The sequence below is a fragment of the Nerophis ophidion genome, linkage group LG03 (assembly GCF_033978795.1).
Source record: "Nerophis ophidion isolate RoL-2023_Sa linkage group LG03, RoL_Noph_v1.0, whole genome shotgun sequence".
NCBI classification, from domain to species: domain Eukaryota; kingdom Metazoa; phylum Chordata; class Actinopteri; order Syngnathiformes; family Syngnathidae; genus Nerophis; species Nerophis ophidion.
The window spans coordinates 3,832,109-3,858,577 of record NC_084613.1 but is presented as its reverse complement, the minus strand read 5'-3'; the positions used below and the strand labels follow the sequence as shown (position 1 = coordinate 3,858,577).

The following is a 26,469-nucleotide window of genomic DNA, read 5'->3' as shown; positions in this document are numbered from 1 at the left end:
GCACAAGTGGCAAAAAAGACTGAGAAAAGTTGAGGAGTGCTCATCAAACACTTATTCGTAACATCCCACAGGTGAACAGGGTAATTTTCATTCAAATATTGGACAGCTGCGAGCACAAGTTTGAGTCCCTCAGCTCCCGTTCATGGAAGTAATGTTGCTGTTGTCATGACAGTTGATGAAAATGCAAAACCCCAAAAGCAGTGAAGTTGTCACGTTGTGTAAATCGCAAATAAAAAAAGAATACAATCAAGCTGCATATTTTCTATCTGTGCAAGGACAAAAAGTCTTGTAAGTTATAAGTTCTTATTTCAGGAACATTTCAACTCATTTAACTTATATTCAATTAAATAGACTGCAAAGACAAGATGCTTCACGTTCGAACTGGTAAACGTTGTTATTTGTAATTTGATGCCTGCAACGTGTTTCAAAAAAGCTGGCACAAGTGGCAAAAAAGACTGAGAAAAGTTGAGGAGTGCTCATCAAACACTTATTCGTAACATCCCACAGGTGAACAGGGTAATTTTCATTCAAATATTGGACAGCTGCGAGCACAAGTTTGAGTCCCTCAGCTCCCGTTCATGGAAATAATACTGATGTTGTCATGACAGTTGATGAAAATGCAAAACCCCAAAAGCAGTGAAGTTGTCATGTTGTGTAAATGGCAAATAAAAAAAGAATACAATGATTTGCAAATCCTTTTCAATTTATCAGCTATTATGCTCAAGCTGCATATTTTCTATCTGTGCAAGGACAAAACGTCTTGTAAGTTATAAGTTCTTATTTCAAGAACATTTCAACTCATTTAACTTATATTCAATTAAATAGACTGCAAAGACAAGATACTTCATAGCTCATTTGGAATTTGATGCCTGCAACATGTTTCAAAAAAGCTGGCACAAGTGGCAAAAAAGACTTAAAAAAGTTGAGGAGTACTGATCAAACACTTATTCGTAACATCCCACAGGTGAATAGGTTAATTGGGAACAGGTGGGTGCCATTACTGGGTATAAAAGCAGCTTCCATGAAATGCTCAGTCATTAACAAACGAGGACAGGGCGAGTGTCACCACTTTGTCAACAAATGCCTGAGCAAATTGTTTTAGAACAAAATTTCTCAACCAGCTATTGCGAGGAATTTAGGGATTTTACCATCTACGCTCCGTAATGTCATCAAAAGGTTCGGAGAATCTGGAAAAATCACTGCACGATAGCCATGATATTACGGGCCCTCGATCCCTCAGGCGGCACTGCAACAAAAAGCGGTTATCAGTGTGTAAATGATATCACCACATGGGATCAGGAACATTTCAGAAAACCACTGTCAGTAACTACAGTTGGTCGCTACATCTGTGAGTGAAAATTAAAACTCTACTATGCAAAGCCAAAGCCATTTGTCAACAACACCCAGAAACGCCGCTAGACTTTTGACAAGAACAAGAATAATATTACGACTATACTGTATATACCTTTTTATATATATATAAAATATATATACATATGCAAAACCTGCACTGGTTTCCTGTGCACTTAAGATGTGACTTTAAGGTTTTACTACTTACGTATGAAATACTACACAGTCTAGCTCCATCCTATCTTGCTGATGTTTTTGTACCATATGTCCCGGCAAGAAATCTTAGTTCCAAAAACTCTGGCTTATTAGTGATTACGAGAGCCCCAAAAAAGTCTGCAGACTTTAGAGCGTTTTCTATTGGGGCTCCAGTACTCTGGAATGTTCTAGCAGTAACATTTAGAGATGCTACCTCAGTAGAAGCATTTAAGTCTCATCCTTAAAACTCATTTGTATACTCTAGCCTTTAAATAGACTCCCTTTTTAGACCAGTTGATCTGCCGTTTAATTTCTGCTCCGCCCCCCTCTCCTTCGTGGAGGGGGGTGGGGTTGGGGGTCGCACAGGTTCGGTGGCCACGGATGAAGCGCTGGCTGTCCAAAGTCGGGACCTGGGATGGACCACTCGTCTGTGCATCGGTTGGGGACATCTCTGTTGCTGACCTGTCTCTGCTCGGGATGGTCTCCTGCTGGCCCCACTATGGACTGGACTCTCACTATTATGTTAGATCCACTATGGACTGGACTCTCAAACTATTGTGTTAGATCCACTATGGACTGGACTCTCACTATTATGTTGGATCCACTATGGACTGGACTCTCACTATTATGTTGGATCCACTATGGACTGGACTCTCACTATTATGTTGGATCCACTATGGACTGGACTCTCACTATTATGTTAGATCCACTATGGACTGGACTCTCACTATTATGTTAGATCCACTATGGACTGGGCTCTCACTATTATGTTAGATCCACTATGGACTGGACTCTCACTATTATGTTGGATCCACTATGGACTGGACTCTCACTATTATGTTGGATCCACTATGGACTGGACTCTCACTATTATGTTGGATCCACTATGGACTGGACTCTCACTATTATGTTAGATCCACTATGGACTGGACTCTCACTATTATGTTAGATCCACTATGGACTGGGCTCTCACTATTATGTTAGATCCACTATGGACTGGACTCTCACACTATTATGTTAGACCCACTATGGACTGGACTGTCACTATTATGTTAGATCCACTATGGACTGGACTCTCACTATTATGTTAGATCCACTATGGACTGGACTCTCACTATTATGTTAGATCCACTATGGACTGGACTCTCACTATTATGTTAGATCCACTATGGACTGGACTCTCACACTATTTTATTAGATCCACTATGGACTGGACTCTCACACTATTATGTTAGATCCACTATGGACTGGACTCTCAAACTATTATGTTAGATCCACTATGGACTGGACTCTCACTATTATGTTAGATCCACTATGGACTGGACTCTCACACTATTGTGTGAGATCCACTATGGACTGGACTCACACTATTATGTTAGATCCACTATGGACTGGACTCTCACAGTATTATGTTAGATCCACTATGGACTGGACTCTCACTATTATGTTAGATCCACTATGGACTGGACTCTCACTATTATGTTAGATCCACTATGGACTGGACTCACACTATTATGATAGATCCACTATGGACTGGACTCTCACTATTATGTTAGATCCACTATGGACTGGACTCTCTCACTATTATGTTAGATCCACTATGGACTGGACTCTCACTATTAAGTTAGATCCACTATGGACTGGACTCTCACTATTATGTTAGATCCACTATGGACTGGACTCTCACTATTGTGTTAGATCCACTATGAACTGGACTCTCACTATTATGTTAGATCCACTATGGACTGGACTCTCACTATTATGTTAGATCCACTATGGACTGGACTCTCACTATTATGTTAGATCCACTATGGACTGGACTCTCACTATTATGTTAAATCCACTATGGACTGGACTCTCACTATTATGTTGGATCCACTATGGACTGGACTCTCACACTATTGTGTGAGATCCACTATGGACTGGACTCACACTATTATGTTAGATCCACTATGGACTGGACTCTCACAGTATTATGTTAGATCCACTATGGACTGGACTCTCACAGTATTATGTTAGATCCACTATGGACTGGACTCTCACACTATTGTGTGAGATCCACTATGGACTGGACTCACACTATTATGTTAGATCCACTATGGACTGGACTCTCACAGTATTATGTTAGATCCGCTATGGACTGGACTCTCACTATTATGTTAGATCCACTATGGACTGGACTCTCACTATTATGTTAGATCCACTATGGACTGGACTCACACTATTATGTTAGATCCACTATGGACTGGACTCTCACTATTATGTTAGATCCACTATTCTCACAATAGTTCATTTTTTTTGTCATGAAAAATTTATGTTTTCTGGGTTGGTGTACTAATTGTAAGTTTATCTTGTGTTGTTATGTTGATTTAATTAAAAAAAATAAAAAGAAATAAAAATAAATAAACATTTATAAAGATTGTAGCTGAGATAGGCGCCAGCGCCCCCCGTGACTCCGAAAGGGAATAAGCGGTAGAAAATGGATGGATGGGAAAAAAATTCTTCTGCGGCCCGGTACCAATCGAGCCGCGGCCCGGTGGTTGGGGACCACTGGTGTACTTGACTAAATGCATGCAGATTGTGTTTGTCGTCACGTGACACCGTGCGGGCCAATGGCAGCCCGGCTTGAGCCTCTCCTGTTCGCCTATTGGTCCTCCGCGGCCACTCGGTCTCGCTGTCTTCGAGGACGGACGTCAGACCTTCCGCAGCCCGCAGCCCGCCGCTTCCTCCGCCGCTTCTCCCGAGCCAGGCAGCCATGGACGAGATGGAGGAAGAGTTGAAGTGCCCAGTGTGCGGCTCCTTCTACCGGGAGCCCATCATCCTGCCCTGCTCGCACAACATCTGCCTGGCCTGCGCCCGGAACATCCTGGTTCAAACCCCGGACGCCGAGTCCCCGCAGAGCAGCCGGGCGTCCGGCTCGGGCATGTCCGACTACGACTACTTGGATTTGGACAAAATGAGTTTGTACAGCGAGGCGGACAGCGGCTACGGCTCCTACGGCGGCTTCGTCAGCGCCCCCACCACCCCGTGCCAGAAGTCCCCCAACGGGGTCCGGGTGTTCCCCCCGACGGCCCCCCAGCAGCACCACTTGCTCCCGCAGCCCGCCTGCCCGACCCCCATCCCCCGCAACGCGTGCCTGACATGCCCGCAGTGCCACCGCAGCCTGGTGCTGGACGAGCGGGGGCTCCGCGGCTTCCCCAAGAACCGCGTCCTGGAGGGGGTGGTGGACCGCTACCAGCAGAGCAAAGCGGCCGCCTTGAAGTGCCAGCTGTGCGAGAGGAGCCCCCGGGAGGCCACCGCCATGTGCGAGCAGTGCGACGTCTTCTACTGCGAGCCCTGCCGCCTGCGGTGCCACCCTCCCCGGGGGCCCCTGGCCAAGCACCGGCTGGTGCCCCCCGCGCAGGGCCGCATCAGCCGCCGCGCCAGCCCCAGGAAGATCTCGACGTGCACGGAGCATGAGCTGGAGAACCTGAGCATGTACTGCGTGCAGTGCAAGACGCCGGTGTGCTACCAGTGCCTGGAGGAGGGCAAGCACGGCACCCATGAAGTCAAGGCCCTGGGGGCCATGTGGAAGCTGCACAAGGTGGGTGACGACACTCTAACTACATCCGTGCTTCCCAAACTTTTTTCACCGAGTGACACTTCCAGAAAAAAAGCCTGGCTCTCCAATGAACAACATTAAAACACAGTAGCATAGTAGGCCTAAATGTTCATTAGAAACAAGGCAGAGGTTTTATCTAACAAGTATATCCAACATTTTTGGCCACTGTGTTATGTACTGGGAGGAGTAGATGGCACAGACAGTAGGGGCAATATGTTTTTTTTTATCTATCTATCTATCTATCTATCTATCTATCTATCTATCTATCTATCTATCTATCTATCTATCTGTATATCTATCTATCTATCCATCTATCACAGATGCTGGCTTTTCAACTTTGCGTCGATAACAGTCTGGATGGTTCGCTTCCCCTTTGGTCCGGATGACACAATGTAGAATATTTCCAAAAACAATTTGAATTGTGCACTCGTCAGAACACTTTTCCACTTTGCATCAATCCATCTTAGATGATCTCGGGCCCAGAGAAGCCGGCGGCGTTTCTGGGTGTTGTTGATAAATGGCTTTCGCTTTGCATAGTAGAGCTTTAACTTGCACTTACAGATGTAGCGACCAATTGTATTTAGTGACAGTGGTTTTCTGAAGTGTTCCTGAGCCCATGTGGTGATATCCTTTAGAGATTGATGTGGGTTTTTGATACAGTGCCATCTGAGGGATCAAAGGTCACGGTCATTCAATGTTGGTTTCCGGCCATGCCGCTTACGTGGAGTGATTTCTCCAGATTCTCTGAACCTTTTGATGATATTATGGAGCGTAGATGTTGAAATCCCTAAATTTCTTGCAATGTCACTTTGAGAAAGGTTGTTCTTAAACTGTTTGACTATTTGCTCACGCAGTTGTGGACAAAGGGGTGTACCTCGCCCCATCCTTTCTTGTGAAAGACTGAGCATTTTTTGGGAAGCTGTTTTTATAGCCAATCATGGCACCCACCTGTTCCCAATTAGCCTGCACACCTGTGGGATGTTCCAAATACTTTATCAGTATTTATTGCCACCTTTCCCAACTTCTTTGTCACGTGTTGCTGGCATCAAATTCTAAAGTTAATGATTATTTGCACGAAAAAAATGTTTATGAGTTTGAACATCAAATATGTTGTCTTTGTAGCATATTCAACTGAATATGGCTTGAAAAGGATTTGCAAATCATTGTATTCTGTTTATATTTACATCTAACACAATTTCCCAACTCATATGGAAACGGGGTTTGTATGTTGCCTGTGATATATCGAGTATATCGATATATCGCCCTAGTATCGGAACAACCCTATGATTCCTGCTGATATATCAGATCAATGTCAGTATTGGCCTATACTCAAGGCTCCAATATTGGTTTTGGAAGTAAAAAAGTTGCATGGTGACCCCCCTATTTTCCTACTAGTACTAGTTTTGTGTGTGGGGAAAGGCAGGGGCACCTATTGTGGTGGCAGTGAGTGCACAAATGCTCCCTTCAGGCGCCCGGCGCAGCTTAGAAATCAGCCTGGAGAAGAGCGTGATGCTATTTTGGATCACGGTGTGGGCAGCCGTCCTCCCGCACACTGTAGCCGGGCATCTAGAGCAGGGGTGCCCATTACGTCGATCGCGAGGTACCAGTCGACCGCGGGGGGTGTGTCAGTCAATCTCCAGCCAGGCTTTTAAAAAAAATAGACCTAAAAATGAGTGATCATCAATCTTCACCAAGACGTCACTTAAATGACATTCACGGTACCGGAGGGTCTTGTGAGATGACGCTGGCTGCTGCAAGATCATTATTATGAAAATATGACCGAGAGGAAGGCGAGAAACACTTTTTATTTCAACAGACTCTCGCGCCGTACCTTCCGTCAAAACTCTAAAGGCCGACTGCACATTTCCTGTCTTCACAATAAAAGCCCTGCTTCATGCTGCCTGCGCTAACTAAATACAGAGTCTCGGAAAACTGGCGTGCACAAGCGATCCCTCAGAAAGCTGGCGTGCACATCACTTGTGCACGCCAGCTTTCCGAGACTCTTATTTTGTTAGCGCAGGCAGCATGAAGCTGGGCTTTTATTGTGAAGATAGGAAATGTGCAGTCGGCCTTTAGAGTTTTGACGGAAGGGACGGCGTGAGAGTCTGTTGAAATAAAAAGTGTTTCTCGCCTTCCTCTCTGTCATTTTTTCATAATAATGAACTGGCAGCAGCCAGCGTCATCTCACAAGACCCTCGGGTGCCGTGAATGTCAATCAAGCAAGCTACGGAATTTGCCGCCAATGTTTTTCTTGTAAAGTGTATGGAAGCTGGATGAATTAGATGCCAAAAATGTGGTATTGTACAGAAAGGACAACTTTTTTTCTCCTCCATTTGAAAATGTGGGCGTTATCATCATTACTGTCTGATTCCAATCAATGCAAGTCATCAGAATCAGGTAATACACCAACTTATATTCTTGTCTTCGTGAAAGAAAGACATCTATATGTGTTACACATGCTTGTATTATCATTAAACACATTTAACTTGTTTACAAAAATGTCTCTTTCATAAATAAATAAATATAAATGATATATATAAATGAGGTAGATCCCCTCGAGTTGGTCAATTGAAAAGTAGCTCGCCTGCAGAAAAAGTGTGGGCACCCCTGATCTAGAAGGATGCTCACACTGTAGCCGGGCATCTAGAAGGATGCTCACACTGTCGCCGGGCATCTAGAAGGATGCTCACACTGTAGCCGGGCATCTAGAAGGATGCTCACACTGTAGCCGGGCATCTAGAAGGATGCTCACACTGTAGCCGGGCATCTAGAAGGATGCTCACACTGTAGCCGGGCATCTAGAAGGATGCTCACACTGTAGCCGGGCATCTAGAAGGATGCTCACACTGTAGCCGGGCATCTAGAAGGATGCTCACACTGTAGCCGGGCATCTAGAAGGATGCTCACACTGTAGCGGGGCATCTAGAAGGATGCTCACACTGTAGCCGGGCATCTAGAAGGATGCTCACACTGTAGCCGGGCATCTAGAAGGATGCTCACACTGTAGCCGGGCATCTAGAAGGATGCTCACACTGTAGCCGGGCATCTAGAAGGATGCTCGCACCGTAGCCGGGCATCTAGAAGGATGCTCGCACCGTAGCCGGGCATCTAGAAGGATGCTCGCACCGTAGCCGGGCATCTAGAAGGATGCTCACACCGTAGCCGGGCATCTAGAAGGATGCTCACACCGTAGCGGGGCATCTAGAAGGATGCTCACACTGTAGCCGGGCATCTAGAAGGATGCTCACACTGTAGCCGGGCATCTAGAAGGATGCTCACACTGTAGCCGGGCATCTAGAAGGATGCTCACACTGTAGCCGGGCATCTAGAAGGATGCTCACACTGTAGCCGGGCATCTAGAAGGATGCTCACACTGTAGCCGGGCATCTAGAAGGATGCTCACACTGTAGCCGGGCATCTAGAAGGATGCTCACACCGTAGCCGGGCATCTAGAAGGATGCTCACACCGTAGCCGGGCATCTAGAAGGATGCTCACACCGTAGCCGGGCATCTAGAAGGATGCTCACACTGTAGCCGGGCATCTAGAAGGATGCTCACACTGTAGCCGGGCATCTAGAAGGATGCTCACACCGTAGCCGGGCATCTAGAAGGATGCTCACACTGTAGCCGGGCATCTAGAAGGATGCTCACACTGTAGCCGGGCATCTAGAAGGATGCTCACACCGTAGCCGGGCATCTAGAAGGATGCTCACACTGTAGCCGGGCATCTAGAAGGATGCTCACACTGTAGCCGGGCATCTAGAAGGATGCTCACACTGTAGCCGGGCATCTAGAAGGATGCTCACACCGTAGCCGGGCATCTAGAAGGATGCTCACACTGTAGCCGGGCATCTAGAAGGATGCTCACACCGTAGCCGGGCATCTAGAAGGATGCTCACACCGTAGCCGGGCATCTAGAAGGATGCTCACACTGTAGCCGGGCATCTAGAAGGATGCTCACACTGTAGCCGGGCATCTAGAAGGATGCTCACACTGTAGCCGGGCATCTAGAAGGATGCTCACACTGTAGCTGGGCATCTAGAAGGATGCTCACACCGTAGCCGGGCATCTAGAAGGATGCTCACACTGTAGCCGGGCATCTAGAAGGATGCTCACACTGTAGCCGGGCATCTAGAAGGATGCTCACACTGTAGCCGGGCATCTAGAAGGATGCTCACACTGTAGCCGGGCATCTAGAAGGATGCTCACACTGTAGCCGGGCATCTAGAAGGATGCTCACACTGTAGCCGGGCATCTAGAAGGATGCTCACACTGTAGCTGGGCATCTAGAAGGATGCTCACACTGTAGCCGGGCATCTAGAAGGATGCTCACACTGTAGCCGGGCATCTAGAAGGATGCTCACACTGTAGCTGGGCATCTAGAAGGATGCTCACACTGTAGCCGGGCATCTAGAAGGATGCTCAGACTGTAGCCGGGCATCTAGAAGGATGCTCACACTGTAGCCGGGCATCTAGAAGGATGCTCACACTGTAGCCGGGCATCTAGAAGGATGCTCACACTGTAGCCGGGCATCTAGAAGGATGCTCACACTGTAGCCGGGCATCTAGAAGGATGCTCACACCGTAGCCGGGCATCTAGAAGGATGCTCACAGCCACAACGCCGCAGGACCAGCGCTCCCAATTTGCCGACAAGTGTCCGTACATGAAAGCCGGGGAAATTAGGAATGCCGATACCCGGCGGCCTCAGAAGGCGACAGCTGCCGGTCGGTGACGCCAACATCCGAGACCCTCGGAGGCACAACAGATGGCCGACAGCTTGGTGGTGGAGTTCTTTTGCTGCTGGATCACGCTGCTTGAAGCTAGAAGAAAGACCCTTCCTCGTCTTTTTAAAGTGCCGTAACTACTGAGGTCGTGTCCAGCCAAAGACAGGTACATCATAATAATACAAATATCTACATGCTACAGTACATATCTTGTTGGATTTTTGCCTTCTGTTGTGAAGTGAAGTGAATGGAGAGAGTTGGGTGGAAGATAATACCCAGATTACTTGTTTAATTGTTTGGTTGTCAAATGTTAGAGTTGTATTATTAAATAGAGGTCGGTGTCTAGCAGGACCGATAATCAGCATTTCCGTTTGAAAGTTTGATCATATTACGCCTGTACTGGCTCACCTGCACTGGCTTCCTGTGCACTTAAGATGTGACTTTAAGGTTTTACTACTTACGTATAAAATACTACACGGTCTAGCTCCAGCCTATCTTGCCGATTGTATTGTACCGTATGTCCCGGCAAGAAATCTGCGTTCAAAAGACTCCGGCTTATTAGTGATTCCTAGAGCTCAAAAAAAGTCTGCGGGCTATAGAGCGTTTTCCGTTGGGGCTCCAGTACTCTGGAATGCCCTCCCGGTAACAGTTCGAGATGCTACCTCAGTAGAAGCATTTAAGTCTCACCTTAAAACTCATCTGTATACTCTAGCCTTTAAATAGACCTCCTTTTTAGACCAGTTGATCTGCCGCTTCTTTTCTTTCTCCTATGTCCCCCCCTCCCTTGTGGAGGGGGTCCGGTCCGATGACCATGGATGAAGTACTGACTGTCCAGAGTCGAGACCCAGGATGGACCGCTCGTCGGGACCCAGGATGGACCGCTCGCCTGTATCGGTTGGGGACATCTCTAAGCTGCTGATCCGCTTGAGATGGTTTCCTGTGGACGGGACTCTCACTGCTGTGTTGGAGCCACTATAGATTGAACTTTCACAGTATCATGTTAGACCCGCTCGACATCCATTGCTTTCGGTCCCCTAGAGGGGGGGGGTTGCCCACATCTGAGGTCCTCTCCAAGGTTTCTCATAGTCAGCATTGTCGCTGGCGTCCCACTGAATGTGAATTCTCCCTGCCCACTGGGTGTGAGTTTTCCTTGCCCTTTTGTGGGTTCTTCCGAGGATGTTGTAGTCGTAATGATTTGTGCAGTCCTTTGAGACATTTGTGATTTGGGGCTATATAAATAAACATTGTGTCTTGGTTGACAAGACTCTGCAGCATCGCGTGGACATCGGGGGCGGTACCTCTGGATTGGCAGACCGGGGTGGTGGTCCCTCTCTTTAAGAAGGGGGACCGGAGGGTGTGTTCCAACTATGGTGGGATCACACTCCTCAGCCTTCCCGGTAAGGTTTATTCAGGTGTACAGGAGAGGAGGCTACGCCGGATAGTCCAACCTCAGATTCAGGAGGAACAGTGTGGTTTTCGTCCTGGTCGTGGAACTGTGGACCAGCTCTATACTCTCGGCAGGGTTCTTGAGGGTGCATGGGAGTTTGCCCAACCAGTCTACATGTGCTTTGTGGACTTGGAGAAGGCATTCGACCGTGTCCCTCGGGAAGTCCTGTGGGGAGTGCTCAGAGAGTATGGGGTATCGGACTGTCTTATTGTGGCGGTCCGCTCCCTGTATGATCAGTGCCAGACCTTGGTCCGCATTGCTGGCAGTAAGTCGGACACGTTTCCAGTGAAGGTTGGACTCCGCCAAGGCTGTCCTTTGTCACCCATTCTGTTCAGAACTTTTATGGACAGAATTTCTAGGCGCAGTCAAGGCGTTGAGGGGTTCCGGTTTGGTGGCCACGGGATTAGGTCTCTGCTTTTTGCAGATGATGTAGTCCTGATGGCTTCATCTGGCCGGGATCTTCAGCTCTCACTGGATCGGTTCGCAGCCGAGTGTGAAGCGACCGGAATGAGAATCAGCACCTCCAAGTCCGAGTCCATGGTTCTCGCCCGGAAAAGGGTGGAGTGCCATCTCCGGGTTGGGGAGGAGACCCTGCCCCAAGTGGAGGAGTTCAAGTACCTAGGAGTCTTGTTCACGAGTGAGGGAAGAGTGGATGGTGAGATCGACAGGCGGATCGGTGCGGCGTCTTCAGTAATGCGGACGTTGTACCGGTCCGTTGTGGTGAAGAAGGAGCTGAGCCGGAAGGCAAAGCTCTCAATTTACCGGTCGATCTACGTTCCCATCCTCACCTATGGTCATGAGCTTTGGGTCATGACCGAAAGGATAAGATCACGGGTACAAGCGGCCCAAATGAGTTTCCTCCGCTGTGTGGCGGGTCTCTCCCTTAGAGATAGGGTGAGAAGCTCTGCCATCCGGGAGGAGCTCAACATAAAGCCGCTGCTCCTCCACATGGAGAGGAGCCAGATGAGGTGGTTCGGGCATCTGGTCAGGATGCCACCCGAACGCCTCCCTAGGGATGTGTTTAGGGCACGTCCAGCTGGTAGGAGGCCACGGGGAAGACCCAGGACACGTTGGGAAGACTATGTCTCCCGGCTGGCCTGGGAACGCCTCGGGATCCCCCGGGAAGAGCTAGACGAAGTGGCTGGAGATAGGGAAGTCTGGGCTTCCCTGCTTAGGCTGCTGCCCCCGCGACCCGACCTCGGATAAGCGGAGGATGATGGATGGATGGATGGATAAATAAACATTGATTGATTGATTGATTGATTATTTATATATATATATATATATATAATTAATTTAGTGCTATTTACAAAACCCAAAACCAGTGAAGTTGGCACGTTGTCCATTCATCCATCCATTTTTCTACCACTTGTCCTTTTCAACCTATATTCAAGTGAATAGACCGCAAAGACAAGATACTTAACGTTCAAACTGGAAAACCTTGTTATTTTTTGGCAAATATTAACTTACTGTATTTCCTTGAATTGCCACCAGGGCGCTAATTAATTTAAAACCTCTTCTCACTCCGGCGTTTACCAAAGGCATGCGGTAAATTTAGGCCTGCGCTTATAAATGTGGGGCGGCATGGCGTAGTGGGTAGAGCGGCCGTGCCGGAAACCTGAGGGTTGCAGGTTCGCTTCCCACCTATTGACATCCAAGTCGCTGCCGTTGTGTCCTTGGGCAGGACACTTCACCCTTTGCCGCTCACACTGGTGAATGAGTGATGAACGAATGATAGGTGGTGGTCGGAGGGGCCGTAGGCGCAAACTGGCAGCCACGCTTCCGTCAGTCTACCCCAGCTCAGCTGTGGCTACTGATGTAGCTTACCACCACCTTTGTGTGAATGAATGATGGGTTCTCACTTATCTGTGAGCGCTTTGAGTGTCTAACAATAGAAAAGCGCGATATAAACCTAATCCATTATTATTATTATTATTATAAATTTGAGTGTGATGTAAGGATACCATCATGAAAAGCACATTCAATAAAAAAAACGTTATCATGGTCTTACCTTTACTTATAAATGAAGTCCATGCGCAGCTCCTTCTGATCAAAAGCATCGATAACTTGTTTATAGAAGTCTTCCTTATCTTTCTTCAGTTTTAAAAGTCTCGATGGAGATCTTCCTTTATTACCTCCTGCTTCGATTGAAAGTCCAGTTTAGAAAACGGTTTTATTTTAGATATGTAATCCTCCATGTTAAAAGTGCAAGCGAGAGGAAAAAATAAAGGATCGCTGCTTGTTGTCACTTCTTCTGCAGCCGAGTAGTCGCAAGAAGGATCACTAGCGCCCTCTACCACCAGGAGGCGGGAGTCATTTAATGACTCATATTTGACACACGCAGCTACGGTATATTAATAAAACATAGCTGTTTACTGTTCTTTTTAGCATATTCAATAGCTTGGACCTTAAATCCTACTGAATAGCTCTTAATCTTCTTCCCTTTATGCGATTTCAAATGATTGAAATCAGCCTCCTCCATTTTGAAAATGATGACAGGTGAAGTGTCACTCGTGACGTGACGAGTTTGACCCGGGGGAAATTCCAGGAATATGCTTATTATTTTGCGAAACGAGTTCGACCCGGCGGAAATTCTAGATATGCGCTAAAAAAAATATTTTGCGAAACGAGTTAATCCTGAGCCGGCGGTAATGCTAAGCATGCGCTAATTATTTAGCGAAACGAACAGTAATTCTAGGCATGTGCATACTTTATACCCGGCGGCAATTCAAGGAAATACGCTATTTGGAATTTGATGCCTGCAACATGTTTTTAAAAAACTGGCAGAAGTGGCAAAAAAGACTGATAAAGTTGAGGAATGCTCATCAAACACTTATTTGGAACATCCCACTGGTGAACAGGCTAATTGGGAACAGGTGGGTGCCATGGTTGGGTATAAAAGCAGCTTCCACAAACGAGGACGGGGCGAGGGTCACCTGTTCAAGAGGAGCCAGATGAGGTGGTTTGGGCATCTGGTCAGGATGCCACCCGCACGCCTCCCTAGGTCTGAGGAAGACCCAGGACACGTTGGGAAGACTATGTCTCCCGGCTGGCCTGGGAACGCCTCGGGATCCCCTCGGGAGACGCTGGACAAAGTGGCTGGGGAGAGGGAAGTCTGGGCTTCCCTGCTTAGGCTGCTGCCCCCGCGACCCGACCTCGGATAAGCGGAAGAACATGGATGGATGTATTTTTATGACAGTAGAAATAGTACCGTTAATACCTTTTTTTGGTAACAAAGTGCATGATGTAAATATTTGCTAAAATGTACTTTACAAAGATCCTCTATTCCAAGTGTGGCCCGGTTTAGTTCCACTCTTTCTTCTTGGCTCCGACACGAGAATGAACTGAATATCAGGACCTGCTTGGTATGGTCGCCATGGCAACCACGGCAACCCACAGGGTTTGGCCGACACATTGAACACGTTTTTTTTTCTTGTGGGAACACTTAAGTTATGAAGCTCCGCTACATTTACCAGCGTCTGGACACTGACTCCACGCTGACAAACACTTCATTAAACAACTACAGGGGGTCCACAAAGTCCGGCTACACCGTTAAAAACACATCATTTGTAAAAGAAAACAATTTTATTCACTTCTAATGTGGATAAAAAACACATCATGTGTAAAAGAAAACAATTTTATTCACTTCTAATGTGAATAAAAAACACATGTGTAAAAGAAAACAATTTTATTCACATCTAATGTGGATAAAAAAACACGTGTAAAAGAAAACAATTTTATTCACTTCTAATGTGGATAAAAAACACATCTTGTGTAAAAGAAAACAATTTTATTCACATCTAATGTGGATAAAAAAACACGTGTAAAAGAAAACAATTTTATTCACTTCTAATGTGGATAAAAAACACATCATGTGTAAAAGAAAACAATTTTATTCACTTCTAATGTGGATAAATTAAATTTTCAATACTTAATTTTCACGTCTCTATAATAAAATTGATATGTTCATCCTATACCCAGACTTCATGAACACTTTGCACACTGCCGCTAGTCCCTGGATAGTCCCGCTCCTTAATGCGTCAGTCACACGCAGGATTCTCACAGGAATGAGGCTAATACAACCTTACCTACTGTAACTCAAACCTTCAACTATTGACAGGATTTATAACCCTTTTAATCAATCAATGTTTATTTATATAGCCCCAAATCACAAGTGTCTCAAAGGGCTGCACAAGCCACAACGACATCCTCGGTTCAGAGCCCACATAAAGGCAAGGAAAAACTCACAACCCAGTGGGACGTCGATGTGAATGATTATGAGAAACCTTGGAGAGGACCGCAGATGTGGGTAACCCCCCCCCCCCCCCCCCCCCCCCCGCCCCCACCCTCCTCTAAGATAGACGGATTTAATGGACGTCGAGTGGATCTAACATAATAGTGAGAGTCCAGTCCATAGTGGATCTAACATAATAGTGAGAGAGTCCAGTCCATAGTGGATCTAACATAATAGTGAGAGTCCAGTCCATAGTGGATCTAACATAATAGTGAGAGTCCAGTCCATAGTGGATCTAACATAATAGTGAGAGTCCAGTCCATAGTGGATCTAACATAATAGTGAGAGTCCAGTCCATAGTGGATCTAACATAATAGAGTGAGAGTCCAGTCCATAGTGGATCTAACATAATAGTGTGAGAGTCCAGTCCATAGTGGATCTAACATAATAGTGTGAGAGTCCAGTCCATAGTGGATCTAACATAATAGTTGGAGAGTCCAGTCCATAGTGGATCTAACATAATCGTGTGAGAGTCCAGTCCATAGTGGATCTAACATAATAGTGTGAGAGTCCAGTCCATAGTGGATCTAACATAATAGTGAGAGTCCAGTCCATAGTGGATCTAACATAATAGTGAGAGTCCAGTTCATAGTGGATCTAACATAATAGTGTGAGAGTCCAGTCCATAGTGGATCTAACATAATACTGTGAGAGTCCAGTCCATAGTGGATCTAACATAATAGTTGGAGAGTCCAGTCCATAGTGGATCTAACATAATAGTGTGAGAGTCCAGTCCATAGTGGATCTAACATAATAGTGAGAGTCCAGTCCATAGTGGATCTAACATAATAGTGAGAGTCCAGTCCATAGTGGATCTAACATAATAGTGTGAGAGTCCAGTCCATAGTGGATCTAACATAATAGTGTGAGAGTCCAGTCCATAGTGGATCTAACATAATAGTTGGAGAGTCCAGTCCATAGTGGATCTAACATAATAGTTGGAGAGTCCAGTCCATAGTGGATCTAACATAATAGTGTGAGAGTCCAGTCCATAGTGGATCTAACATAATAGTGAGAGTCCAGTCCATAGTGGATCTAACATAATAGTGAGAGTCCAGTCCATAGTGGATCTAACATAATAGGGAGAGTCTAGTCCATAGTGGATCTAACATAATAGTGTGAGAGTCCAGTCCATAGTGGATCTAACATAATAGTGAGAGTCCAGTCCATAGTGGATCTAACATAATAGTGAGAGTCCAGTCCATAGTGGATCTAACATAATAGTGTGAGAGTCCAGGCCATAGTGGATCTAACATAATAGTGAGCGTCCAGTCCATAGTGGATCCAACATAATAGTGAGAGTCCAGTCCATAGTGGATCTAATGTAATGGTGTGAGAGTCCAGTCCATAGTGGATCTAACATAATAGTGAGAGTCCAGTCCATAGTGGATCTAACATAATAGTGAGAGTCCAGTCCATAGTGGATCTAACATAATAGTGAGAGTCCAGTCCATAGTGGATCTAACATAATAGTGTGAGAGTCCAGTCCATAGTGGATCTAACATAATAGTGTGAGAGTCCAGTCCATAGTGGATCTAACATAATAGTTGGAGAGTCCAGTCCATAGTGGATCTAACATAATAGTTGGAGAGTCCAGTCCATAGTGGATCTAACATAATAGTGTGAGAGTCCAGTCCATAGTGGATCTAACATAATAGTGAGAGTCCAGTCCATAGTGGATCTAACATAATAGTGAGAGTCCAGTCCATAGTGGATCTAACATAATAGGGAGAGTCCAGTCCATAGTGGATCTAACATAATAGTGTGAGAGTCCAGTCCATAGTGGATCTAACATAATAGTGAGAGTCCAGTCCATAGTGGATCTAACATAATAGTGAGAGTCCAGTCCATAGTGGATCTAACATAATAGTGTGAGAGTCCAGGCCATAGTGGATCTAACATAATAGTGAGCGTCCAGTCCATAGTGGATCCAACATAATAGTGAGAGTCCAGTCCATAGTGGATCTAATGTAATGGTGTGAGAGTCCAGTCCATAGTGGATCTAACATAATAGTGAGAGTCCAGTCCATAGTGGATCTAACATAATAGTGAGAGTCCAGTCCATAGTGGATCTAACATAATAGTGAGAGTCCAGTCCATAGTGGATCTAACATAATAGTGAGAGTCCAGTCCATAGTGGATCTAACATAATAGTGAGAGTCCAGTCCATAGTGGATCTAACATAATAGTGTGAGAGTCCAGTCCATAGTGGATCTAACATAATAGTGAGAGTCCAGTCCATAGTGGATCTAACATAATAGTGAGAGTCCAGTCCATAGTGGATCTAGCATAATAGTGTGAGAGTCCAGGCCATAGTGGATCTAACATAATAGTGAGAGTCCAGTCCATAGTGGATCTAACATAATAGTGAGAGTCCAGTCCATAGTGGATCTAACATAATAGTGTGAGAGTCCAGTCCATAGTGGACCTAACATAATAGTGAGAGTCCAGTCCATAGTGGATCTAACATAATAGTGAGAGTCCAGTCCATAGTGGATCTAATGTAATAGTGTAAGAGTCCAGTCCATAGTGGATCTAACATAATAGTGAGAGTCCTGTCCTTAGTGGATCTAACATAATAGTGAGAGTCCAGTCCATAGTGGATCCAACATAATGAGTGAGGAGCTGGACGAAGTGGCTGGGCAGAGGGAAGTCTGGGCTTCCCTGCTTAGGCTGCTGCCCCCGCGACTCGACCTCGGATAAGCGGAAGAAGATGGATGGATGATCTCTACAACTGGACTGTTTGGTTTGTCTTAGAAAATGTTTCGCCTCTCATCCGAGTAGGCTTCATCAGTTCATACTCATCCATCCATCCATCTTCTTTTCCTTATCTGAGCTTGGGTCGCGGGGGCAGCAACCTAAGCAGGGGAGCCCACCTCAACCTCCTTATGCTCTCTCAGGGAGAGCATGTCCCAAATTCCAAGGTTACTGTTTTGAAGCATTTTAAAACAAATAAAAGCTACAAGCAGCGATGGACGGGACCAACTTTTGCTGGTGTTTCCTGCCTTTACCCATTCAACATATCTTTACCTGCACATTACCTACCTTCCCTGCATCCTGGAGTCAAACTGGTGCTTCTTTCTGTCACCCATACACGCTGGTGCTTCCTGCCATCACTCAGACAACATACCTCTACCTGCACATTACCTACCTTCTCTGTATCCTGGAGTCAAACTGGTGCCTCCTTCTTTCACCCAGTCAACATATCTTTACCCGCACATTACCTACCTTCTCTGCATTGTGTGGTCACGCTGGTGCTTCCTGCTTTTAAGCGGCCATCTTGAGACGGCAGCAGCGCAGCGGTTTTTTTGAAGGCTCGTAAAAACAAAACCGGAGCAGTTAGAAAAGCTCTTTGCGCAACTTTTAATCAGAAGGGTTCAATCTCTCTCCTGTGCGAGTTTGAAGCCGACACAACAAACGCGCTCAGAGGAGATAATGTTTGAAAAAAGGTGACGGGTTTTTACAAAACTTTTGTTTTGAAGGGGTGATTGCCAACTTACTGTTGATTTTTGCTAAAGGATGTAAATGAATGAAATGTAGGTCTAAGTGAGACCTACATAGAGTTTTTTGTTTCATGTCTCTACGACATTCCTACCGGAAGTTACAAGCAGTTTTGTCTGTGTTTTCTTCCTAGGAGCAGTTTTGTCTGTGTTTTATTCCTAGGGGGCGCTAGAGTGCAATTTTGAGTTTTGGGGTTTGGTTTTTTTGTTAGAGCGCAAATTTTCGCCAGTCATAATGTGTGTGCCTAGTTTGGTGAGTTTTGAAGCATTTTAAGGGGGTCAAATTACAGCTCAAAGAGGCAAAAATGAATTTTTTTAGGAAACTTTTGTTTTGAAGAGGTTTTTGCCAACTTCCTGTTGATTTTGGTCCGTAAATAAAATGTAGGTGTAAGTGAGACCTACATAGAGGTTTTTGTTTCACGTCTCTATGACATTCCTACCGGATGTTACAAGCAGTTTTGTCTGTGTTTTAATCCTAGGGGGCGCTAGAGCGCAATTTTGAGTTTTTTTTTTTTTTATTAGATCGCACATTTTCGGCAGTCATGATGTGTGTCCCCAGTTTGGTGAGTTTTGTAGCATTTTAAGGGGGTCAAATTACAGCTGAAAGAGGCAAAAATGAATGTTTTTAGGAAACTTTTGTTTTGAAGAGGTTTTTGCCAACTTTCTGTTGATTTTGGCCAGTAAATAAAATGTAGGTCTAAGTGAGACCTACATAGAGGTTTTTGTTTCATGTCTCTACGACATTCCTACCGGAAGTTACGAGCAGTTTTGTCTGTGTTTTAATCCTAGGGGGCGCTAGAGCGCAATTTTGAGTTTTGGGGTTTGGTTTTTTTATTAGATAGCACATTTTCGGCAGTCATGATGTGTGTCACCAGTTTGGTGAGTTTTGAAGCATTTTGAGGGGCTCAAATTACTGCTGAAAGAGGCAAAAATGAATGTTTTAGGAAACTTTTGTTTTGAAGAGGTTTTTGCCAACTTCCTGTTGATTTTGGTCAGTAAATAAAATGTAGGTCTAAGTGAGACCTACATAGAGGTTTTTGTTTCATGTCTCTACGACATTCCTACCGGAAGTTACGAGCAGTTTTGTCTGTGTTTTAATCCTAGGGGGCGCTAGAGTGCAATTTTGAGTTTTGGGGTTTGGTTTTTTTATTAGATCGCAAATTTTCGGCTGTCATGTTGTGTGTGTCCAGTTTGGTGAGTTTTGAAGCATTTTAAGGGGCTCAAATTACAGCTGAAAGAGGCCAAAATGAATGTTTTTGGGAAACTTTTGTTTTGAAGAGGTTTTTGCCAACTTCCTGTTGATTTTTGCTGAAGGAGGTCAGTGTATGAAATCTAGGTCTAAGTGAGACCTACATAGAGGTTTTTGTTTCATGTCTCTACGACATTCTTAATGGAAGTTACAAGCAGTTTTGTCTGGGTTTTCTTCCCAAGAGCAGTTTTGTCAGTGTTTCATTCCTAGGGGGCGCTAGAGTGCAATTTTGAGTTTTTTTGAGTTTTTTTTATTAGATTGCAATTTTCACCAGTCCTGATGTGTGTGTCCAGTTTGGTGAGTTTTGAAGCATTTTAAGGGGGTCAAATTACAGCTGAAAGAGGCAAAAATGATTTTTTTTTTAGGAAATTTTGTTTTGAAGAGGTTTTTACCAACTTCCTGTTGATTTTGGTCGGTAAATAAAATGTAGGTCTAAGTGAGACCTACATAGAGGTTTTTGTTTCATGTCTCTATGACATTCCTAACGGATATTATGAGCAATTTTATCTGTTTTTTCCTAGGGGGCGCTAGAGCGCAATTTTGAGTTTTGGGTTTTGTTTTGATGGCAATTATCGCCAGTCCTGATGTGTGTGTCAAATATGGTGAGTTTTGAAGCATGTTAAGGGGGTCAAATTACAGCTCAAAGAGGCGACGGTATAATAATAATAAAACCTTAGAAATACAATATGGTTCTTTTGTCCCAAAGGGACATTCGGTCCCTAAAAAACCTGTTGATGAGCTCACTATCATTGTAAAAGATACATTTCTCATCTTTGCCGACGTCGTGCAACTTTGCAAACACTTTTTTTGGGGGGGGGTGAAGGAGACGGGGTGCCCTCTGGTCTCCATGGCAACCAGCATCCCTTTTGTTGTCACACTCAGCAGCAGAGGTCTGGACTGCTTCCCTCTTTAGTATTCTCCTCCTCTCGCGCTTCCTGGCGTCGTGTTCAGAACCTGCCAGCGTCTCTCTCGTCCGCATCGCTTCGGGGGGAAAAACAAGGACCCCGAAAGCGGCCGCTGCTTGTGAGCGTTTTCTGTGGCGTTGTGAGGCCCACAAATCATCTGCCTCAATGTGCTGAGTCAGCATGAGAGCAGGAGCTGGTGTTTGACTGATGACACTTCAGCAAACCTTTTCTGACATTTTGCCCGACAAAATAGTACAAGGGATTTGTGCTAATATCGTATCAGTTCGATATCGGTATTGTATCGAAAGTGGAAAAAATGGAACAGGACATGATGATGACGATTAGAGACTCTGTGGCGCTAATTGGAGCACACTGCAAAAACTAGAATCTACAAACCCCGTTTCCATATGAGTTGGGAAATTGTGTTAGATGTAAATATAAACAGAATACAATGATTTGCAAATCCTTTTCAACCCATATTCAGTTGAATATGCTACAAAGACAACATATTTGATGTTCAAACTCATAAACTTTATATTTTTGGGCAAATAATAATTAACTTGGAATTTCATGGCTGTAACACGTGCCAAAGTAGTTGGGAAAGGGCATGTTCACCACTGTGTTACATCACCTTTTCTTTTAACAACACTCAATAAACGTTTGGGAACTGAGGAAACTAATTGTTGAAGCTTTGAAAGTGGAATTCTTTCCCATTCTTGTTTTATGTAGAGCTTCAGTCCTTCAACAGTCCTGGGTCTCCGCTGTCCTATTTTACGCTTCATAATGCGCCACACATTTTCCATGGGAGACAGGTCTAAGACTGCAGGCAGGCCAGGAAAGTACCCGCACTCTTTTTTTATGAAGCCACACTTTTGTAACATGTGCTGAATGTGGTTTGGCATTGTCTTGCTGAAATAAGCAGGGGCGTCCATGAAAAAGACGGCGCTCAGATAGCAGCATAAGTTGTTCCAAAACCTGTATGTACCTTTCAGCATTAATGGTGCCTTCACAGATGTGTAAGTTACCCATGCCTTGGGCACTAATGCACCCCCATACCATCACACATGCTGGCTTTTCAACTTTGCGTCGATAACAGTCTGGATGGTTCGCTTCCCCTTTGGTCCGGATGACACGATGTCGAATATTTCCAAAAACAATCTGAAACGTGGACTCGTCAGACCACAGAACACTTATCCACTTTGCATCAGTCCATCTTAGATGATCTCGGGCCCAGAGAAGCCGGCGGCGTTTCTGGATGTTGTTGATAAATGGCTTTCGCTTTGCATAGTAGAGCTTTAACTTGCACTTACAGATGTAGCGACCAACTGTATTTAGTGACAGTGGTTTTCTGAAGTGTTCCTGAGCCCATGTGGTGATATCCTTTAGAGAATGATGTCTGTTTTTGATACAGTGCTGTCTGAGGGATGGAAGGTCACGGTCATTCAATGTTGGTTTCCGGCCATGCCGCTTACGTGGAGTGATTTCTCCAGATTCTCTGAACCTTTTGATGATATTATGGAGCGTAGATGTTGAAATCCCTAAATTTCTTGCAATGTCACTTTGAGAAAGGTTGTTCTTAAACTGTTTGACTATTTGCTCACACAGTTGTGGACAAAGGGGTGTACCTCGCCCCATCCTTTCTTGTGAAAGACTGAGCAGTTTTTGGGGAAGCTGTTTTTATAGCCAATCATGGCACCCACCTGTTCCCAATTAGCCTGCACACCAGTGTGATGTTCCAAATAAGTGTTTGATGAGCATCCCTCAACTTTATCCGTATTTATTGCCACCTTTCCCAACTTTTTTGTCACGTGTTTCTGGCATCAAATTTTAAAGTTAATGATTCTTTGCAACAAAAAAATAATGTTTATGAGTTTGAACATGAAATATGTTGTCTTTGTAGCATATTCAACTGAATATGGGTTGAAAAGGATTTGCAAATCATTGTATTCTGTTTATATTTACATCTAACACAATTTCCCAACTCATATGGAAACAGGGTTTGTATGTTATATTTTATATTGCTAATATGGTACATTTTTAGTCTATTTAATAGCTGTATTATGTCTTTTGTTTATTTCAACCCTTAAAACTCATAATTTACAGTATTTAAACTCTTAAAAATGCCATAAAATACAATTACATTTCTTACAAATGCCATACTAGTAATTACAATGTTTTAACCTTTAAATATTTTTCTTTAATTACAGTCTTTCAACCCTTGAATATGTTATAAAATAATAATTTCATTAATTAAGAAATGTAATACATTTTCAATATTTTAACCCTTAAAAAACTTCATAAAATAGTCTTTTAAACCTTAAAAAATACATTAAAGTAGTCTTTCAACTTTAAAAAAAATAATTTAATCCTTAAAAAAATGCCATGAAAGTATATGAACACTTAAAACTCATAAAATACAGCATTTCATGTGACGCTTGTGTGGCATTGTAATGCCGGATTGGTTCTTCCGGGGATGCGTCGAAGCGATGAACACAACAAGGTAAGTTATAAATGGATTTATTAAATAAACAAATGGCTTAGCGTAAAAGCTAGCGAGAATATACATACAAAGATGAAGGTCGAGAGTCGTCACTGTTGCGCGTGGGCAAATTAGGATCCGAGGAAGACTGAACAGAAAAAGCGGGCTTATAAAGGAGGGTGATTAGCTGAAGCAGGTGTGCGGTACGAGTGTAGCAGGTGAACTAATGAGTAACCAGAGTGATGGGCAAAACAGGAAATAAACGGGTCAGACTGAGAATGAAAACAAAAATGGAAATATCAAACATGTGAAGATCTGAGCAGCAGATCGCAACAGTATTCCCCCCCAACAAAAGACAGATACCAGATGTCTCAAAAACACAAACAAAAACTTGAACCCCCTCCCCAAAACCAGAAAGTCCACAAACGAAGGGAGGGCGGAGGGAGGCCACGGTGGAGGGTCGCCAGATCGCATGTCCCCGAATCCACCGAGGACACATCATGTGGCGGCGGCGGGTGGAACGCTGCTGCCGAACAAGTTTTGGCGGGCGACCTCGAAAAGGCCACATTAGTGGCCGCCTCGCAGGATGAGGTGCCCGGCGAGGCGGACGACCCGGGCACGGCCACATCCGTGGCCGACATGGAGGAGGGAGTGTCTGGCGAGGAGGATGACCTCGCAGAGGCCACGCCCGTGGTCGACGTGGTGGACGACGCCTCAGCACCGAAATCCCAGCAGGCTTGGAAGCAGCAGACGAGGGTGCGGGGACTGCAGCCAAAGCAGGCCCGAGTGCAGCTGGCGAGGATGATGCGGGTGCTGCAGCCGCAGGAGTCGTCGGAGGCGGCCTGGGAGCCGCAGGAGTCGTCGGAGGCGGCCTGGGAGCCGCAGGAGTCGTCGGAGGCGGCCTGGGAGCCGCAGGAGTCGTCGGAGGCGGCCAGGGAGCCGCAGGAGTCGTCGGAGGCGGCCTGGGAGCCGCAGGAGTCGTCGGAGGCGGCCTGGGAGCCGCAGGAGTCGTCGGAGGCGGCCTGGGAGCCGCAGGAGTCGTCGGAGGCGGCCTGGGAGCCGCAGGAGTCGTGACTGGTGTGAGCTCCAGCCTCATCGTCGGCGCCGGTGTGGGCTCCAGCTTCTTCGTCGGCAGTGCTTGGCGGCGTGGAGCTGGTACCGGCGCTTGTCGAGGAGCTGGCACTGGAGTGGGCTCCAGCCCTGTCGACACAGGTGAAGGTTCCAGCCCCGTCGTCGACGCTGGTGTGGGCTCCAGCCCCGTCGTCGACGCTGGTGTGGGCTCCAGCCCCGTCGTCGACGCTGGTGTGGGCTCCAGCCCCGTCGTCGGCGGTGCTTGGCGGCGCGGAGCTGGTACCGGCGCTTGGCGGCGTGGAGCTGGTACCGGCGCTTGGCGGCGTGGAGCTGGTACTGGAGTAGGCTCCAGCTCTGGAGCTGGTACTGGAGTGGGCTCCAGGCTAAAGTCTGTAACTGGTATGAGAACCAGTTCTGGGTCGGAGGCTGGTGTGAGAACCAGGTGGGAGTCTAGTGCTGGCTTGAGAACCAGGCTAGAAACATTTTCTGGTGTGAAAACCAGGCGAGAGTCTAATTCTGGCTTGAAAACCAGGCGAGAGTCATGTGCTGGTGTGAGAACCAGACTGGGAGCAGTGCAGAACACCGGTGGTGGAGGACGTGCTGGAGGTAATGACCTCGCGAGTCCGAACACCGGTGGAGGAGGTCTACAAGGCCGTTGAGACTTGGCCGGGGGAAAAACAGGTGGAGGAGGTCTACAAGGCCGTTGAGATTTGGCCGGGGGAAAATCAGGTAGAGGAGGTCTACAAGGCCGTTGAGACTTGGCCGGGGGAAAAACAGGTGGAGGAGGTCTACAAGGCCGTTGAGACTTGGCCAGGGGAAAAACAGGTGGAGGAGGTCTACAAGGCCGTTGAGATTTGGCCGGGGGAAAAACAGGTGGAGGAGGTCTACATGGTGGCTGTGGTTTAGAGGGTAGTATCTGTGCTACCTCCGTAGCACAGCTATAGGTCATAGCCCCTTCCTCCAGACGGGGATCCCAGACCCGTTCCCTATGGTCAGGGACTGACCTTAAGGGAGGGTGGTGGGAGGCTTGGAGGCGGGCCGACTCCTCCCCTTTAATTTGTCCAGAATTTCCTTTAGAAAAGGGAGGAAACACCTTGGACTTGGCCGGAGAATGAGGTTTTAAAGGAGGTGTAGGAGAAAAACTAGGTGACTGAGGTTGACTAGAATAATGAGAAAAAATATCCTGATAATTACGTATTTTATCATAAATGTTATTGGTATTCGAAAAAGGTTGGGAATGAAAAGTACTGTCCACAATATAAAAATCTTCTGAAAAAATGTCATCAACAGAGGCCGGTGTTGCGTCACCGGTGGGCGTTCCCCAATTGACGTCATCGCTTGTGTCAGAAAAAGTGTCATGGCAGCTTAAGGAATGATTTGAAAAAAAACAAGCAGGATTACCGGTAATGACGGGTGAATCCTGGACGGGGTGAAACTTGCTGTGTCCATGGGGAGGAATAAGTGGTGCTGGAACATTACTGCCGTGCGGGGGACCTCTCCACTGGACCCCCCGCCTCTTCGGGGCAGCGCGAACGGCTTCGGAGGGGACTTCAGGCCCACAGTCAAGTCTTTCCTGCTCCCAAGCCACGAGCTCCAACCACAAACCCAAGTCGAAGGGTTCCTCCCGTGGTTTCGACGCGGAAAAACATTTTG

At 46.0% G+C, this 26,469-nt stretch overlaps 1 protein-coding gene across 2 annotated transcripts in view; it reads left to right on the top strand.

Moving 5' to 3' along the window:
• Positions 1 to 4,262: 4,262 nt before the first annotated feature.
• Positions 4,263 to 26,469, top strand: part of trim9 (tripartite motif containing 9) — a 78,733-nt gene continuing 56,526 nt past the window's right edge. For both annotated transcript variants that reach the window (XM_061893976.1, XM_061893977.1), the window contains exon 1: positions 4,263 to 5,128. In XM_061893976.1, the coding sequence (XP_061749960.1) occupies positions 4,301 to 5,128 (828 nt within the window). In that variant the 5' untranslated portion in view covers positions 4,263 to 4,300. The remainder of the gene's footprint in view (positions 5,129 to 26,469) is intronic.